Source organism: Mustela lutreola, chromosome 6 (assembly GCF_030435805.1).
Source record: "Mustela lutreola isolate mMusLut2 chromosome 6, mMusLut2.pri, whole genome shotgun sequence".
Lineage (NCBI taxonomy): Eukaryota > Metazoa > Chordata > Mammalia > Carnivora > Mustelidae > Mustela > Mustela lutreola.
In genome coordinates, this window is record NC_081295.1 from 13,782,994 (window position 1) to 13,803,563 (window position 20,570).

At 36.0% G+C, this 20,570-nt stretch overlaps 1 protein-coding gene across 1 annotated transcript; it reads left to right on the top strand.

Annotated features, from left to right (window-relative positions):
• The first annotated feature begins 1,120 nt into the window (after positions 1-1,120).
• Positions 1,121-10,641, top strand: FBXO5 (F-box protein 5). Its single transcript, XM_059176717.1, has 5 exons — positions 1,121-1,250; positions 5,238-5,955; positions 7,362-7,452; positions 8,374-8,556; positions 9,710-10,641. The coding sequence occupies exons 1-5, from the start codon at positions 1,154-1,156 to the stop codon at positions 9,959-9,961; spliced, it is 1,341 nt and encodes a 446-aa protein (XP_059032700.1). The 5' UTR covers positions 1,121-1,153; the 3' UTR covers positions 9,962-10,641.
• Positions 10,642-20,570: the final 9,929 nt, after the last annotated feature.

Sequence of the window (20,570 nt, forward strand, 5' to 3'; positions counted from 1 at the left end):
ATTCCACCCATTCCCCTGCCATCACTAAAAAATCCTTCCCTGGCCTTGAGGCCTCCAGCCCTCGGATGTGGGAACTGGAACTCTTACGTCAGGACGTTTTATAAACTTATTTTGGAGCAGGACTATGGTCTCGTGCGCCTGGACCCTGGAGTAAACAAAAACCGAGGAAAGCGTAGATACAAATTTAATAAACTTAACGTCCGTACAAAGCGGTGGTGCCTGGAGAACTGTCGTTGAAAATACAAATAAATACGCTTACAAGACGGAAGTGACTGACTGTCCCACCATCGCCCCCGCGGAAAGGCCCTTGGGAGACGTGGCCCCACATCTCCAGCCAAACCAGCCGCTAGAGCAGCCGTGCGCATCCACCCTCCGCCGCCCGCTCCTCTGCCGGAGAGAAACGCGGGGGTCCCCAGCGCGCAAGCGCCACCCCGCCAACTCCGCAGCCACGGCCCGCCACAGACGCCTGCGCAGACGCACAGGGCAGAGGGTGGGGCGAAACTGAGGGGGAGAGAGGAGCGCGCCTAAATCCTAGAGAGGCGGGCTAAGTAGGGCTGGGGGGTGGGCTTGTCTTCCGGAAAGTCTGGATTCCCGGACGACCGGAGTCGCCGCTCACCAAACACCCGCTTGCGTGCTGATGGAAGAAAGTCGGCTACCCTTTGTACCCACTGGAGATCTTCGGACAGAAGCCGGAGCTGCCTTCAGGATGAAATTAGGACTTGCAGAAAACCTCTTCCCGAGACGGAAGGAAGCTTGGCGGGTTCACGCATGCGTGGTAGGCTATCTCCACGTGCGGCCTGGCCGCGGTCTCCGCGCGCTCGGAGGCCTCTCCCCTAGGCCCGCCCCCTGCCGCAGCATCTTTCCGGACGCGCGGAGCCGGGAAGAAGGAGGGAGGTTGGGCTTCACAGCTGGGCCCCGCCTCGGCAGCCTCCAATTGGGCGTGGGTGAGGACACCCCCTCCCACCGCCTTCCTATTGGAGCGCGCGTGCGAGCAACGCACCCCATTGGGCCGTGTGGATTTGGGCACCAAATTCAAAGATTTTAAAAGTACCAGCTGGCGCCTTTTAGGAGATACAGCTCTGTGACGCGGACGGCCTGGTGTTCTGCGGTGGTAGCTGTTTCCTCACCTGAGGCCGACCCCACTTCCACTGGCATGAGCCAGCGCCCCTGCCGCTGCTCCCCACGGCCCCCTTCCAGCTCCTGCCGCTGCAGCGCCCTGACAGCCGCCGGGCGCCCTCGCTCCTCAGACGGTGAGTGAGGAGAGGGTGCGGGGGGCACGCGGCCCAGAAAGGGAGTGCGGGGTTGGGGGGCGGCCGCAACCGAACCCGACCCCCTTCCGAGTCCTGTGTGCGCCCCACGGCGGGCCGGGCGGAGCCGAGCGGGCGTCGGTGGCGGTTCCTGAGGCGGGGGAGGGGGGGAAAGGCTGGGGCTCGGGGAGGGGAGGCCCTCAGTGCCGAGGCGGGTGGCGGGCCCGGGTCTCTCCTTTCCAGGCCGAACCTGGACGTCCGCTCCGAAGAAGGTGAAGGGCTCGGCCTTTCGGGGCGCCCTTGTCCCCTGGCAGGATCTACCTATCCTTGTCCCCACCCCGCTTGAAGAGGCGCCAAATGCCCCCACCCCTCCCCCACCCTGGGGCCTGGGCTCTGACAGGGCTCGCGAGCCCCCGGCCCCTGGGGTCTGGCCAGGTGCTTAAGCCCTACTCCCTGCGCCCTTTTGCCGTGTTTACCCCGCACCCTGGGGTCTGCGGGCAATTTCCCCGGGTTTTCGCCGCCTCACTCCTGCTGGCGGGCGCGGGAGATCCTGCTCGCTTATCTCCCGCCTCCTCCACCCGGCCCGCGCCCTGAGGGGCCACCTCTCCGACCCCTCAGGATTTCCATGGTCTTCCCCTACCCACTCCCGCCAAATGGAGGGACCCCCTCGTCGGGCCAGGCTGTGCAGGGCTGTCCAAACAAAAAACATCTCCCCCCCACCCTTTCCAATTTTCCCTTTGCCCAGTAACTCGTTTCCAAGGCCTGGGGTCAAAAGGGGGGGGATGCGGGAAGCATTTTTTTTAATACGAAACGGAGAGTTTATCCTTCTGTAGCTGACTTTCTCAAAATGGAAGGATTGTGTTTTGTTTTTGCTGGTTTTTCCTGCTCTCCTGAAGCACTACATAGCCCTCTATTCCCAAACCCAGTTAGAGTGGAAGGCACTCAAACCGGTTATTTTTATCCTCTTTGTTGCTATCTGAAAAGGGATCCAAATGCGTTTATTTTTCCTCAGAAAGTACCACATTTTTAAAAAATTAACAATTCGACTTTGTGATATTTTGCAGTCACTGAAAGATGCTCCTTTCATTAGAAAAGGAGTCTTAAGAGACTGGAGGAAAAATAGTTTTAACAGGTTAAATCTATTTCTAGAAGATCCTCAATCCTAAGTCTCCCTATGAAGTTCTAAAGCTTGATGGTTTTAAGAAATGGTATTTTGATTACTTAATCCAGTTGTCTGGTATTACCACCTCCTCTGAGTGTTTGCTATCTCTAAGAATTTCATTGCCTGTTTACAAATTTGAGAAAATGAGATTAAAAGTTTATCGCATCCAGGTAATTTTTGAAGGCAAGCTTTCCTAAAATTTCTTGTAGAGATGGCTGATTTGCAGCAGATGGCTGCAAGCTTTAGAGGTCTCAAACTCTTAAAGGAATAGCCATGCCTAATGTTGGGCACATGGTGATTATGGGTACTGCAGATTGTAGAACTTAATCATTTAACATTCAGATAGTCATAAAAATTTTTAAGCATTGTAGTTCATTTAGCTATGGTATTTTAATATGGAGTATTTGTTCTGACTTGGAAAGTTGAATGCAAGTCAAACTTTTGTACAGTTAACTGTAATACCACCTTTTCATGATTGGACAGTGTGTTGGTAAATGGGGTTTAAAAAATGCAGGTTGTTGAATCTTCACCCAATAACATGAGGTAGATACTAGTATCCATTTTAGAAAAAATGAAAGGAACTAATTGAATATTTTATGTCACAAAGCTAGTTAGAAGGCTAAGCAAATATTTTTACTTGAAGTTGGATCTGATTTTTAGAAAAAGTATATAATCTGCAATATAGTGTGAAAGGTATTTTGCTACTTTTAAAACATTTTTGATTTGCAATAAGAGCATTATGAAATACTTGGTTTTAAAATGTGATAAAAATGCCATGTGATGGGACTGTGCCATACATTTAGTCCAGTTTTAGGTTCTTAAACCCCATTTTATAGAACGGAAAATAGGCTTTAAAAGTTAACTGCCTCAGTTTTCCCTGATACAGCAAATAACACTTATACCTTAGATAGTCAAGATTTTAAACCCAGGGTATTTTTTTACTTCACTTTCTCTCATTCAGCATCCAAAAAAGCATCAGCAAGTTCTGTTGACTCCTAAAGAGACCTCAGATCCACCCAATTATTTTCATTTCCACTGCAGTCATCCGAGTATCAGTTAATCAGCTCTCTGGACACCTATGATATATACTACTAACCAGCCTTCTTTTTTCCACTTGTACCTTCCTACAGTCCATTCTCTACAGTTGCCAATGATCTTTAAAAATGTCAACTGGATATCTCAACTCAACCCCTCAAGGTTCTTTATTACACAATGAATAAATCCAACATACCCTAGAATTCTACCTCTCCAACTTTAAAGTCTATTACATAATTTCACATTTTAAAACTAAACCTACAACCAGGATCCAGATTTTGGAACCAATAAAAGGAACCAGAGTTCTTGGAAAAATAAGTGATTCTAGGCCTGGAACAGGAAAAATAGAAGATGAGCCTAGAGCATCTTGTCATGCCAGAAAGTAAGAAATGCTCCAAAAATGAAATAATAGAAGTATTTCAAGTGGACATGAACTTACAGTAGTGAAAGCTGAAACAATTTGAGCAGAGACATTAATAAGGCAATATTGGATTATAACCCACAATCTGTGAACCTATGCTTGCATACTTTTTTTTATATACTTTTATCTCACTTTCCAAGTGAGATAATGGAATGAACACTGAATTTATAGTAAAAGAGGGTAATCTGTCCCTCAACTACAATGTCAAAATGTGGGCAAGCTACTTTCTGAACTTCAGTGTCCTCCTTTGTAAAACATAAGGTAATAATACCTCTTCATCCTACATCAGAAGATTGTGAGGAGCAAGTGTTTGAAAGCAAATGGGAATTGTAAACTTTAAAAAAAAATAATAAGGTGTTTGAATCATCATTAAGTCTAAATTTTAAAGAGCTGTTCATATTCAAAGAGTTGTGTTGAATGAAAGGGTTCTACAACAAACAGAGTTTCCCAGTAACTGGGTTCTAAAGATGAGAAGAGGAGGGATGCCTAGGTGGCTCAGTCAGTTAAGCGCCTGCCTTCAGCTCAGGTCATATCTTCCTCAGTTATTTAAAACTGAACACTAATACAATCTTTCTTCCCAGCCACTCTCACATTCTTATATCTAGTCTTCTACTGATTATAGTATTGTTCTTACTTATCAGATCTTCTGATTAATATCTGAACTATTAATTCATCTGGCTCTTTGGTTAATTAGTCATGAGAAATCTTAGTTCAGTAATTGAAAATTGCAGAGTTTCTATTTCTAGCACATACTAGATGAGATAAAGGGAGGTGTCCCTTTGGTTGAGTTTACTATCTGGCAGAGTAGACAAACACCTTAATTAAATCAGACTCACTCATACCACTGATCGGAATAAAACTTAGAGATGAGAGTTGTGGGAGTTCAGGTAGATTTTAACTGATGGGTGTTTAAATTTACTTAACTCCTAGTTTTTTGTAAGGCTTAAAATAATAGCTAATGTCTAAATCTTATACAAATTTGTATTTAAGAATTTCTTGACTTCAGATGGCACTTGTTGCATCACATTTCCTTATTTGTTCCATAAGTACAGATAGGTGCTAAATAATCCCTTTTTCCAATATTTTTTACTCAATCAGCTGGAGACTCTAAAAGTCAAATGTTACGATTATACACTAAAAGCCATCTTTTGAAGTCCCCTTTTAAGAATAAGATGTATGTACTTACTAAGAGTTAATTCTATTTCCTCATTGTCACATCTCAGTAAATAAACTTGGATAATTTCATAGCTACATAGGCAAGACATAGTGCTAAAAGAATGCAAAGTAATTATACCTCTGTGTATCCCAATTTTAGAAGTAGAAATGTATGAAAATTTTGTCATTAAACGGTTTTTTGTTGGTTTTTTTGTAGGTTGTAAAGAAGAAAGTTCTACTCTTTCTGTCAAAATGAAATGTGATTTTAACTATGACCATATTCATCCTGGACTTGATATGCTAAAGCCTGATGACACTGGAAGACTAGGTTCTTATACTCCTGCATTTTTGGAAGGTTCTTATAAAGACTGCATTGAAGACTATGTAAGGTTATCAGATATTGGGTCACCAATTGTGAGCCCCAAGGTTGTAGAACTTGAAACTGAAAATGAAAACAAGCTCTTTCACAACAAGGAAAATCAACATGTGCAACAAATACTTAATAGTTCAAATGAAATAGAAGAACTAGAGACCAGTAGACCTTACGAAGACAGTGGCTATTCTTCCTTTTCCCAGCAAAGTGGCTTCAATGAACATGAAGAGGGTAGCCTTCCCTTGGAAGATTTCAGTGACAGTCCACAGTCCTGCCTACAGATGCAAAGCCCTGACCAATATCCCAGCAAAAACTTGCTGCCGGCTCTTCATTTTGCAAAAATGGTTTGTTCAACATTAAAAAAGAATGCCAAGCGAAATCCTAAAATAGATTGGGAGAAACTGAAGGAATTTATATCCAGTGAAAATTTTAAACTACAGAATATAATTGGCAGGAAAATGGGCCTGGAATGTGTAGATATTCTCAGTGAACTCTTTCGAAGGGGACTCAGACATCTTTTAGCAAATATTTTAACACAGCTCAATGATATGGACTTAATCAAGTAAGTATGATTACTTTGAGTGTTAGTATAATCCATCGAACATCTTTGTTGGAAGACTTGAGTGTTGGTATAAACCATCGAACATCTTTTATGGAAGACATAATAGGGTAGCCTTTTGCATTGTTTAATTGAGGTAATGACTGCCTAATGGCTGATATTTGACCATTTAACTGCCACTAAGATGAAAGAAAGATAATTTTTAAAGTAAACACTTAATCCATTTATTTCACATTTCATATTTATACGCTTAGGAAACTGTTTTTGTTAAACTGGGATTTTTGTTCCTTTTAATTTTGAATATTTCTAATATGTAAGCTATATCGTATATTCTTAACTATAAAACAACATCCTAGTTATGGTATGTAAGTCCTGTAGGTTTTATGACTTCTGTCATACTCGAAAGTAAAAAATAGTTGATGGCCATTTTTAATGTAGGCTTTCCTTGGTTTAACAGTGAAAATATGGAAACTCTCAAGTGGATCTGATTATGACTGTTTCTTAGAAACTTTTATATTACCGTTCCTCATTCCACTAAAGATTAGTTAGGATGAGGTAACAATTAATTATATGAACTATTGGAGTAGACCCTGCCCAATCAGATTGTTTTTGGCTTTTTGAAAAAAATTAATAGTTACTCTTTGCAGGTGTTACTTTATGCTGGTCTTTGAAACATAGCTAAAACAAAACAAAAGGGAGTATGGATTTTTATTGTTGGCTAGCTTCTTGAGGGATAATTGACATGTAGGTTGTACTTTTTTTAACAAAGTGGAAAATTGATATCTACTGATAGCAGTGTGTCCTATAGTACTTTGAAATTTGTCTACAACTTTTATTAATATCAAAGCTAACATGGTGTCCTATATAGAATGGGAGCTACTTATTTGTTGTTTGCAGATGTGACAAAAATGGAAGTACAAAGCAATGGTTCTTAAGCCTGAATGTATTTGGCTTGATAAGGAGCTTTTAAAAACTACCCTAGTCCCCCTTTTTTAAAAAAAATTTTTAATTTTTTATAACCATACAATATTTTTTATCCCCAGGGGTACAGATCTGTGAATCGCCAGGTTTACACGCTTCAAAGCAGTCACCATAGCACATACTCTCCCCAATGTCCATAACCGACCCCCCTCCCCCCAGCAACCCTCAGTTTGTTTTTTGAGATTAAGAGTCACTTACGGTTTGTCTCCCTAGTCCTCTTTTTAAGCCAATTAAACCCAAATGTCTAGGCCTGGGGCATCCTTACATCTTGAGTACCTCAGGCAATTCTAATGTACAAACAGGTTTGAGTAGCTCTGCTAATAGAAATTTCTTTTTCTTCGCACTGTTAATGTTTCTGTAGTATATTTATTCCTCTTAGCTCTTTGTGATGCTTTAATTGTTTCCTTTATAATCTTTTACTTTTCCAGTGTGTCTAAAGTGAGTACAACTTGGAAGAAGATTCTAGAAGATGATAAAGGGGCATTTCAGTTGTATAATAAAGCAATACAAAGAGTTACTGTAAGTCTTTGGCAATTGATGTTTTCATTTTGAAGTATAACAGCTAGTGCTCTTTACAAATAGGGGGAAATAGGACAGATAACAGATAATCTGGAAATCCTTTACATCCACAAAGCATTTCTGCTTTTCACTAGAACTCTTCAAACAAAATTCAAAGATAAAGGGAAAGGAATCCCACCTAGTCATTTATTTCTTGAGTTCTTCCTAGAAATGGCATGTCTAAAAGGGAAAATTGGTCAGTTCTCCAATAATAAGAGTTGACCATGTTGCTAAGCTTCATTGCCATTTGTATTTTTCAGTTAAATTTTCAACATATTGAAGATTTTCAGTGCAGAAGGGAATTCAGTTGCCTTCCAAAATGAACTTGGTAAATTTGGAGATGTTTCTGAGAGTATCAATACATGTTTGAAATTTCAGTCCTAGCAGTTGGCAGACTTGGGTCTAAATTTTGGTGCTACTAATTTGCTATATAAGTTTAGTCAAGTATTGCTTAAATTATTCTCCAAGTTCAGTTTCTTTATTGATAAGGTGGTATTAATGGAAAGTTTTCTAATCTAAAAGGTTATTTTGAATCCATTCATGACACTGATGTGAGACTTAATTAAACATGATGTGCCATTTATTGGTGGTGAAAAGAATGACTTTGTTTTGGCATTAGTGCCTTATAAATGATGTATTAAACGCTATATAGGCTGAGTATTTAAAGTGCTTTCTCAAAATTTCTGGTTTGCAGTTTCTGTCAGTATTGTCTATATGTATAGTGTGGCTATATTTAAAGCATGTGCAGGTAAATTGGATGTATGGAAAAATCTTTTGCAGTCTCATTTGCTCTTTTTTACATGTACAAACAATAAAAATGCCTGATTGTTGAAAATAAAGGAGAATATTCTTAAGTCCTATTAAAACTTTTCTTCTAATTAGGAAAAGAACATTAAGTTTTCACCACATGCTTCAACAAGAGAATATACTATGTTCAGAACTGCATTAGCTCGTATTCAAAAATCCGAAGCTCGGACTTACCCCCAAAAAGGTGCTCAAACCAAGTTATCCAATCCAGGTGATAAGAAAGGTTCTACTTACAGTCGACACAGTGAATTCTCTGAGGTAATTTTTTGTTTGTCAATAAATTAGAAACTTATGGGGTACTTAATTGTTAAAAGGATTTAGAGTAAGAAAAGAGAACTTTAAATTTAATTATAGCATAATTAGAACTAGTAGCAAATTATTAATGGAGATTTTATCTTCTATCCCCTTCATTTTACTCTCAGAAATGTTGACCACCAAGAAAACATTTCAAGTAATTGAATTCCTAATTCAAGTAATCAAATTAGGAAAGTGCACAAAGATGTCTTCCTATGTAGAAAATAGATACCATTTGACATTGTTTATGTTAGTTCAGTGATGTTGAGATCTAATTTGGAAATACAAGGAAAACCTTGATTTTAAAATATCTTAGCAAACTGTTCAGTATACATTTTAAAATTGTTGCCTTTGATATCTGAGGAATAGAACTCAGTGAATAAAGGCCAACTTTCAGAAATTGAAGCCCTCCTATTGCACCTTCAAATCACTGGGCAATGTGTATTATAATTTCTACTCTGCACATGGATAATTTGGCAAGCTTAATTTAAGAAACCATAATCTTGCCTAAGTGCATATTTGAAATAAAATGTTGACTGCTAACTACCTTCATGTTGGTCAGTAAGTATGAATTATCCATAGTGAAGTTTAAGTTTCTGTCTTAAGTGTTAATGATGGAATTTCTAATATAACAATTAACTTTATTCAGAAAACATTGAATATCTGCTATCAGGTAATTCATGGATAAGAAAACATGGCACCCTTCATAGTCTTGTAATCTAGAATGGACAATGGCTACATAAAAATAAATGCCATATAATGTGATAAGTGCTTTTTTCAAAAAAAAGAACTAGAGGTGAAAGAGCAACCAACTCCCAAGTGACACGAGGAAGACTTCACAGTAAAGATGGCATTTAAGTTAGGGCATTTATGTGTAAGCATTCATGAAATAAAAGAATGTATTCAAAAGTAGCATTAGGAAATAGCCACTAGATCACTTGACAAGTGATAATTATCTCACTCATTGAAGAGTGAGTTCCTTAAGGGCAGGAGTTTTATGTGTGGTATGGATCCTTTATTCATATATTGGGGAAGGTTCAGTGGTACCTTTCTTATTTATTTCTACCTAAATTACATTCAGTCCTCACTAAAATTTGTTTATGGATTTTCTTTCTAGGTTGCCAAGACTTTAAAAGAGAATGAAAGCCTTAAAGCCTGTATTCGCTGTAATTCACCAGCAAAATATGATTGTTATTTACAGCGGGCGATCTGTAATCGAGAAGGTTGTGGGTTTGATTATTGTACAAGGTGTTTATGTAATTATCATACCACCAAAGACTGTTTGAATGGCAAACCCCTAAAAGCCAATTATAAAATAGGTCCTCTGCCTGGTACTAAAAAAAGCAAGAATAATTTACGCAGATTGTGATACCTTGTTATATCAATTGTACTTAATCATGAAGGTTAGTTAGAAAATGTTAGGTTTTAATTTAAAAAACGTAAATGTATTTTGATTTCCAATTTTGTGTTGAAATCAATGTAGTACATGGGATTTTTCACCCTGGTGAGTAAAGAGAATATACAGCCTCTTAAAATATTTTACAATTTAATGTGGAAAAAGTTTAAAATTTAGTATAAATCAGAAAATTTTAATATTTAAAAACAAAAGGAAAACTAGTTAGTTATCTGGTATTTGTGATTCAGGGATAAAATAAAACTGATTCAATTTTTACACTAAAGGAAAGCCATGTAATTTTACCTAGAAAATCTTAAATATATATCTTGTTTACCATCTATTAGCATTTGAGACATTTTATTTTCCTTACCAAATTAATACCTATCAAAATAACTTAAGTCTATTAATTCAAGTGTTTTGTCATCTTTCTTTAACCTCTTTTTCAGTGTGTGTATTTCCCAAAAAGTACTTTGTGAAATCTTGCTTTTTCCTGTTTATAAAGTCTGTATGTTTTAATATTTATGTACATATGTAAATATTTCTGTATTGTTTTTTATGTCAAAGAAGAAAATAAAGATTTTTTGTGTATATATATATATACACGTGTAAATGTAAATTTTGTACCTGTTATGAATAAAATTGTTACAAGCTTACTAAGTCATGTGAACTTTTTACTTTGATAAACATATTAATCTTAGAAACGGATTAGGAAACTGAGAAACTGTGTTTGTATGTATGAAGGCATTGAGTTGGTTCCATTTGTGTCTGCTCATCTGGGAAGCTTGTGACATTCCCAGGTTCCATTCTGATCCCAATATTCTCCCCACTCCCAGTATTTTAGTTGTGAAGTTGGGTCTTGAAATAAGCATCCCAAGATGATTTCAAGGCAAGACCAAGGAACATGATGAGAAATCATAATGTATTAATTCATCTGTTACTAAACTAATTAAAACTATGACTTAAATAGCCATATAAAAATACTAGAAAGATTAAAAATATGTAATATAAAATAAAATGTTATCTTTGACTGCATTCAGAACATTTGTGCTAATAAGAGCCCAAGACAAGGGTATGTACTTTTTTTATTCCTTAATTCTAGAGTTGAATATGTTTTAGTTTCAATTATGAATATGGACAAATTCTGAGAGTTTGAGCTCAGACAAAAGTCCTAAAAGTTTAAGGGTGAGCCTCACTCAGATCCTCTACCTAGAGCTGCAAAGACTCTCAAGGCCTTTGCCTTTCATCTCAGTGGAAGCCTGAGGTAGAGTATATATCTTAAATGGATTTATGGGTGTATCTTATCCAATAAAACTGCCCATGAAATTAGCAGTGACATAAGCAGCTTACTGAGGTAAAATTGACAAAATAGACAATATTCAAAGTATAATTTGGCATTTTGGTGTATGTACATACATGAACCCATTGCTACAGCTAAGGTAATGAACATAAGTATCCCCAAATTTCCTGTCCAATTATAATCCCTCCTGTCAGTTCCCAGGTAATCACTGGTCTGCCACTGTTGATTATTTTGCCTTTTCTAGGATTTTTATATAAATGGATTAATGAGATTAGTCAGAGTACATACTTTAATTTTGAGATTCATCCCTTTTGTGTGTGTCAGTACTTAATTCCTTTTTCTTACTAAGCAGTACCCTGTTGGATATACCAGTTTGTTCATACATTCACCTCTTAATGAACATTTGCCTCCCACTCCCTCACCCCAAGTTTTGTATTAGAAATGAAAATGCTGTAAACCGTATACAAGTGTTTGTAAGATAAGTGGTATGCTTTCATTTCTCAAAATAGTAGTGGAATGTTTGGATTATATAGGTAAATGTATGTTTTGTTTAACTTTTTGAGAAAATATCAAAATGCTTTCCAAAGTAGAGATAACGTTTTACATTTACCAGCAATGATAGGAGTTGCATTTACTTCATGTTCTCAACACTTGGTATAGTCAGTCTTTGTAATTTTAGTCATTCTAAGAGGTGTGTAGTAGCATACCATTGTTTTAATATACATCTCCCTAATAACATGTTTAACATCTTTTCATGATATTTGCTATCCATAAATTTTCTTTGGTAAAGTATATAGTCAAATGATGTGAGTTCTTTTATTATTGGTAGTTGAGGATATATATTTTAGATAAGAGCGGTATATCAGGGTGTGGCTTATTTCTCATTTTCTTAGCTGTGCCTTAGTTTTTATTTTAGATGAAGTCCAAATTATCCAATTATTTGTCTTTTATGATCATGTTTTTGGTGTTATATCTAAAATGTGCCTAATCTAAGAACATACATATCTATACTTTCTCTAGTTTTATAGTCTCAATTTCACATTTAGGTCTATGATGCACTTGTTAAATTTTGAATATAGTATAAGAGGGATGGCAAATAAGTATCCCCTGTTCCAGCACCATTTGTTGGCAAGACTACACTTTCTCTACTGAAATGACTTTGCATCTTGGTAAAAATCAGTTTTATATAAATATGAAGTATTTCAGGACTATTCTGTTTAACTGATCTATTTGTCTCTCGAGCTCCAAATCCACGACCTTGATAACTAGCTTTAAAATAAGTCTTGAAGTCAGGCAGTGACATTATCCTTTTTCTTTCAAAGAAATTATTTTTTAAGTTGTGTATCCTAGGTCCTGTGCATTTCTATATATATTTTGTAATTACCTTGTTAGTTCTTACAAAAATACATGATGAAATTTGGTGATTGTAATTAATCTATTAATTTATTAGATTAGGAGAGAATTGACATCTTGACTTTTTCTTTTTTTATTTTTTATTTTTTTTTATTTTTTATAAACATATATTTTTATCCCCAGGGGTACAGGTCTGTGAATCACCAGGTTTACACACTTCACAGCACTTACCAAATCACATACCCTCCCCAATGTCCATAATCCCACCCCCTTCTCCCAAACCCCCTCCCCCCGGCAACCCTCAGTTTGTTTCGTGAGATTAAGAGTCACTTATGGTTTGTCTCCCTCCCAATCCCATCTTGTTTCATTTATTCTTCTTCTACCCACTTAAGCCTCCATGTTGTATCACCACTTCCTCATATCAGGGAGATCATATGATAGTTGTCTTTCTCTGCTTGACTTATCTTGACTTTTTCAACCCTTGAACATAGTTCTATTTATTTACATCTAAAAATTCCTCTTAACAATATTTTATCTTTTAATTTTACATGCCTTTTACATCTTGTGTCAGATTTATCCCTAAGTAATTTATATTTTGTAACATTTTTTATTTCAATTGTTTATTGTTAGTATATTGAAATGCAAATGATTGATTTTGTATCCTACAACCCACTAAACTCACTTTTATAATTGAGAATCCCATCAGATTTTCAATGTAGATGATTTTTGTCTTCTGGATATAGTGAGTTTTATTTCTTCATTGTAGTCTATGTGTCTTTTTTCCTTTTTCTTGCCACATTATACTGGCTAAGACCTCCAGTAAAATGTTCAATAGAAATAAAAAAGACATTTTTATCTTGTTGCAGATATTAGGGGGAAAGCATTCAGAATGATAACGGCTGTCGGTTTTTTATAGATCCTCCTTATCAAGTTGACAAAGTTTCTATTCTAGTTTGTTGAAAATTTTTATGAAGATTGAATGTTGGGTTTTGTCAAATGTTTTTCCCCCATTGATTGGCATGCTCATATAGTTTCATTTTTTGTTTTTTTAAATATGTATTTTGTTGATTGATTTTAAAATGTTAAAGCAACCCTGCATTCCTACAGTTAATTCCACTAGTTCATAATGTACTATTCTTCTTAGGTATTATTGGAATCAATTTGTTGCATACTAAGAATTTTTACATTATATTCATGAGAGTTATTTAGCTGTAGTTTTCTTACAGTGTCTTTGGGACATATTATCTGCTTTTCAATTTTCTGGATATTTGTTTCAAATTATATTTTTTCTTTTACTATTTGTTAGAATTCTCCAAGGAAACCATCTGAGTCTGGAGGTATTTTTGTTTATTTTGTAGGAAGGTGTTTAAAATATACTTTTTTCAATAAATACAGGGTTCAATTTATGTTTCTTCCTGGATGAGCTTTAGTAGTTTATGACTTTAAAGGTATGTTTCTATTAAAGTAATTTACTTAATTTATTGGAATAAATTGGTCACAGTATTACCATATTATCCTTTTACTATTTGTAAAATCTTTAGTGATGTTCATTTCTCTCATTGCTGATATTGGTTGATTGAGTCTTACTCCTTTTACTGATCAGTCTGATGAGAGGTTTATCTCTTAGATTGACCTTTTCAAATAATCACCTTTTTATTTCATAAGTTTTCTCTCTTCCATATCATTGTTTTTTGGTTTTGTTTACTTCTATTTACTTTGAGTTTAATTCTCTGTTCTTTTGCTAGATTCTTAAGGTGGCAGCTGAGGTCTTTGATATGATCTTTTCTTCCATAGGTGTTTAGTGCTATAAATTTCCCTCCAAGTTTTGTCTGAGCAGCATGTCCCAAGTTCTGATATTTTAATTTTGTTAATTTTCAAATGCTTTATAATTTCCTTTCTGATTTATTTTTGATCCACAGGTTGTTTAAAAGTGTGCTAGTTTCTCAATACTTTGAAATTTTCCAGGTATCTTCCTTTTACTGACTTCTAATTTAATTGTTGTCTAAGATACTTTGTGTGACTTGAATCCTTAGTTTATTGACAAATATTTTATGACCTAGGATATGACCTATCAGGTAAATGTCTCATGTCTACTTGAAAAGATGATAAATTTTGCTGTTCTTTGGTGAAATGCCTTATAAATGTCAACCAATTAGGTCAACTTGGCTAATAGTGTTTTCATATTTTATATATTCTTTCTGATTGTTATCTACTTGTTCTATTATTAAGAGATAGGTATTGAAATATTCAACTGTAATTACGGATTTATCTGTTTCTTTTTGTAAATTTTCAGTTTTTGCTTTATATATTTTGTAGCTTTGTTATTAGCTACATAAACATTTAAAATTGTTATACCTTCCTGGTAAAATACTCCCTTTGTCATTTTAAAAATGACTTTTAAAATTCTTGGTAATATCTTTGCTATGGAATCTACATTGTCTAATACTAAAATAAGCACTCTAGCTTTTTGTTGTTTTTGTAATTACTGCTGGCATGGTATATATCCCTTCCATCCACTTTTAGCTTATTTTTTATCTTGTATTTGGAGTGTGTTTCTTGTGGACCTCATATAGTTGAATATTGTTTTTTAATAACTCAATAATAACTCAATAATATCCACCTTTTTAATTGGAATAATTAGGCCATTTTAACTTAATATGAATATTAATACGATCAGATTTTACCATCCTGATTTGTTTTCCATTTGTCTCATCTGTTCCATTTACATTTTTCTCTTTCTGCTTTCCTTTGGGTTATTTTTATGATTTCATTTTATCCCCAATTTGATATTTAATTAGCTATAGTTCTGTTTTGTTTGATATTCTACTATAAGTATATACCATATTTTGTTTGTTCAGCACTTGATATACATGTGGGTTGTTTCTATTTTGTGGCTATTATGAATAGTGCTTCTATGAACATTTTATATACAAATTTTTGTGTGAACATACGTTTTTGATTACCTTGGGTTTACCTAAGAGTGGAATTGCTGAATCACATGCTAATTCTGTGTCTAATTTTTTTAAAGAATTGCCAAACTCTTTCTCATAGCAGCTGCTTTGTTGTAAATTCCCACAAGCAATGTATGATTGCAATATATAATTCCTTTATAATCTGGATGCTTCCTATTTCTTTTTCTTGTCTAATTGCGATGGCTAGAACCTCCAGTACAGTGTTGAATAGAAATAACAAGAGTGGACCTCTTTGACTTTTTCTTGAACTTAAAACATTCTTCTGCTGGTGCCATCCTTCTGTATTGGGTGTTTGGGAGACAAATAAATTGTCCCTTTAGTTCACAGATCCTTAGACTGAAAAAAAAAAAAAAACTGTATTTGAGAAATTGTATTTCAAGAATATGCCTAAGGAGCCTCATCTACACCAAGGTCAGATTTATGTAATGATGGATTTCCAGCTGAAGCTCTAATAGACTTTTGAAAGTTTGAGGAGAGGATCAGTGTAATTTTCATGTAAGAGGGATGTGAATTATTGGAGGCCAGAAAGCAGACTATTAGTCAGCTTCTAAAATGCCCCCACAGTGACTCTAGCTTCATGATATTTGCACCTTTGCTTTACTGTACTGTATCAGTTTTGGTCTATGTAACTAATAGAAAACAGTGGAAGAGATGGCATGTCCTTCCTGAGACTAGGTTATAAAAGACATTGTGATTTTTTACCTCTTCTTCTTCTCTCTCTCTCATGTCACTCACTAAGGGAAGGCCAATTGTGAGCAGCTTCTGGGAAGGCCCACATTGTAAGACATTTGAGGTCTTTGAGATGTCCCAAATGAAGAATTGAGGCTTCCTGCCAATTGCTAAGGCTGAGTCTTCTTGCAAGTAAGTCCTCCAGTCCCAATCAAGCCTTCAGACTACTATAGTCCCTGACAACATGCTGAGTGCAACTTGAATCATACAACTTAACTGCTCTCAAATTCTTGAAACTGTGAGGTCATAAATGTTTGGTGTTTTAAAGCCTGTACATTTGGGAATGGTTTGTTATACATAGATAACTAATACAGAGTGGCCAAATCCTTCTAGGAGCACTGGACAAGAAAAAGATGAAGTCTTTCCTGATACCTTTTGATTAACTGTATTAATTAATATTAAGAAGATTGTGTTTTACCCCCAGAACTCTTGAGACATGTAATTCCTTGGTCTGGAATCAATACTGGCGTATATATATAGGATCGTAAGCCATCTTGCAGCTATGTAGAGCATTCTCTAAGGAAAGAAGTCATGCTCTCAGGCCAAAATAAGTTTGGGACTGGTATGATCACAAAAATGGACTATTTTAAGTTTGCTACACAAGGGAAAGTGAATAAATTTTAAGATGTTAGCATTTTTGTGGTTACTGTGATATATATGGATGGTATCTTTAAAAATTACTCATTTTTTACAGAAATTCACAGTACTGTCATAATATCTTTTTATTCTGGTAACCAAAGAGATGCTATGTGTTTTATGGATTGAATACAGATAAAGTAGATTCCTTACACAGTTCATGTTGTGACAAGAATATATGACGACATTCAGAAGAGCCCTTAATCAGCTGACCTTGGTCAAAAGTGGTCTGACCTAGCATATCTGGTCAATGGGAGGCACCATTTAGTGGCCAATGCTACTTCCCTGAGGCCTTTATTCTAATGAAGAAAGTTCAGGTTTGGTAGCCTATAGCAGCTGTTCTGTTGTCCCTGAAGGATGCTTATATTTCTCTAAATATAAATGTTAATATAAATGTTAAAATCTCAGTATGCTTGTATGCATTTGTCTTTTGTGGATATTTTCAGTGTCAGTCATACATTTCACTGAAGCAAATACTATTAGCGCATTAGCACTGAATCCTAGCTTGCCTTTATCCAAGGTTCATGCTGCAGTGATTTGGTACCCAAAGTTTAGCATTTCCAAGTCTTCTAACTGGGAAGTTCGTCATGCATAGTTCATACATCTTGAGGACCTGACGGAAAGACCACATATAAAAGAAAATAATGATGGTTCCTTTATTATCATTAAGTAGCTTCTTATACTAACAATTTTATCCAGATGGTTTGTCTTGTTCCCTTTTCCCCAAATTTGGCTTCAGCAATGTAAACAACACAGAACCACAAGATGGTGCTCTTATAACACCATACTTTTGAGTTTGTTCATTCATGTGAAGTTTAATATAAAAATGGATGAAACAATATTACTGTTCTTCTATGAAATTTGTGTTACCAGATTATAAAATAAAGTCCACAACATAGTGTTAAGCTAGGATAGGTAGGTATAAACTATTAACTTTTTGGTCTCAAGAGTCAAGTGCTGGTCTTGCTTATCTTCCACATTTTTTTTTACATTGTTGATATTAAAGTCTAGATTTGTACTGTTCAGTGCAGTAGCAACATGTGGCTACTAAACATTTGAAATGTGGCTCATCCAAATCCAAATGGAGATTTACTGTAAATGTAAATATAAACCAGATATTGAAGACTTGGTATGAGGAAAAGCAAAATCTCTAATAATTTTTATTTTGACTACTTGTTGAAATAATGATATATTGGATTAAATAAAAGTTCTATGAAAATTAATTTCTAGTGTGACATCTAGAAAATTTTAAATTGCATATGTGGCTCTCATTTCATTTCAGTTAGTGTTGGTCTAAGATCATATAACAAATAAGTATCAGAGGAGTCTTTTCTGGCTCCATAACCTAAATAGGTCAGAGTATAATACCTGAATACCCAAATATTCCATACATTCTAAAAGTAAGTCAAGTTCTAGATATGGAGATAAAAGGGCATTGCTAAAAAATTAAGGATAGAGGTCTAAATCAACTGGGATAATTTTTTTCAAACTCCCATTACTTGTGGTTTTGTAGTAAGTTACTCGTCATCTGACATTAGCCCCCTCCTTTCTCCCAAATTGACAGGTAACTGCTGTTATCAGGTCTTTGTATTCCTGATAACACTGATTTGTAATCACCCAGGAAATGCTTAATATATATTTGTGAAATGGATGAAGGCAGGAACAACTATATGGATTCAAGCTGACTTCTTCTCTGGGAGTCAGTGGAGTGCCATTGAACCTGGCTTTGCCTCTACATCCCCAGTAAGACTTCATGTGACCATGTTCAAAAAGCTTCTCTGCTCACTTTCCTCAAGAAAAAGCTTTTCCTCACTTCCTGAGCTTTGAGAGAACCTACAACAGGAGATTTATAAAATACTATTTTGTCAATGCCCTTTTTGTTTTTATTACTAGAGTTTATTTTTTGGTCCAATATCCTTTTACATATTGGACATAGATGAGAATGAAGAGTACAAGAGCCCAGCTGTACCTTGTCATTTGGCTTCAGAAGGACTATAGAATTGACAGTAAAAACAAGTTATTGTCATTCAGGTAGAATTGAAGAGAAGGAACCATCCCCTTCTTTCTTTTAAGCACTGATGGTTAAACATCCATTGCATTTTGTTAATATAGTTCTTGTATGTTGCCAATATGCAGAAGGGAACTCCATCCATAAACAGAAGAGGCCATGTTGCCATGTATTAGATAAATTTAAACTTTTATTTGTCCAAAGCACCTGCAGGATACCCGTGCCCCAAAATGGAAAGAAAGTAATAGACAATTTTGGAATGTCTGGAATTCTGACATTCCACTTACTATCAACATTGGGCAAGTTTTTAATGTCTATGAGCTTTAGTTTTCACATATAGAGAAGGTAATAACACCTACCTTATATTAACAATGATTACCTTAGAGAACATAGGGAAAGATTTAATGCAGTATCCAGCACATAATAAGTAAATGTAGCTGTTGTAATTTTTTTATTTTGGTCAAAATATTAATGCTCACAAATATCTGGATGTTTACAATAGTCTAAATAAAGAAGATACTTTATAAATCTATAATTTTGATAAGGTGAGAATAATCTCAAGTTAAATTTTTCTTCAGCTATATTTTTTACTCTTAAGAATTTAGAAGCTGTTTTTTGTCTTCAGTAGGTAAGCCAAAAAAAGTCACCTTAATACTAGAAAATAATTTTGTTAAAGCATTGATTGAACAGAAGTTTGTATGACTTCAAGGCTCACAGAAGTTTACCATTATTCATCTATTTGTTTATTAAAAAGCACTTCTATGTGCAAGGCAGTGTGCTGGGTGATGTCAAATGCAGTCTTTATCAACCAGTGTTCCAGGAGAGAACTAAGCTTTAATGATGTAATGCATGTGTTATATATAATAAATTAATTTTTCTTAGGCATTTAGAATGGCACTAGTTATGAATCTTCCCTGTAGAAATTAATGATCACCCAAATAATTCATATTCCATGCATATGATAAAAAGTCCAGTTGAAAAAGTCTAGGGGGTAAGGAGGAAAAGGGAAAAAAACCCTACTAAATTAGCTGTAATTGAAACAAAATAAAATAAATATGGAGTAAGTAAAATATAGTAAGAGAATGGAAGGAAAATTCTAACAAGAGGATCGGAACAAAGGAAATATTGAAAAAATCTTGGGCAATGATAAGAATCACCTTTTTTCTTGTTTCCTCCCCTCCCCCTGTTTTTTTCCAAATGTGCAACTATTTTATGATGCCCCTGATTAATTCAGAAAAGAACTGGTCAAGGAGCTTGTGTGGCTTCTGGAGCAACGGTAAACTCTATAGAAGAGTTACACGAGCAAATCACTGTGGGAATTCCAAATGAGAATTCAGATGGCCTCAGAAGTCCCTTTACTACTGTGAAGAAAAGAAATTCTCATCAACCAATTTCTTCGCACAATAGGAAAAAATGGTATTTATTTCATGCCAAGACTTAGAAAAAATCCACTGGAAGTTGTCTTCAAAGACTTCAGAACAAGGTGGCAGAAGGGGAGAGTAGGAAGTGATGTTAGAGACTGTGACAACCCAAAGAAGCACGTACCTTGTTGACCTAACTTCTGGACACATGTATTTTTAAGGGCTA

Coding starts and splice junctions, on each gene's coding strand:
- FBXO5 (XM_059176717.1), top strand. CDS start 1,154: ATGAGCCAGCGCCCCTGCCGCTGCTCCCCACGGCCCCCTTCCAGCTCC. Junction 5,956..7,361: donor AATGATATGGACTTAATCAA/GTAAGTATGATT, acceptor TTACTTTTCCAG/TGTGTCTAAAGTGAGTACAA. Junction 8,557..9,709: donor GACACAGTGAATTCTCTGAG/GTAATTTTTTGT, acceptor TTTTCTTTCTAG/GTTGCCAAGACTTTAAAAGA.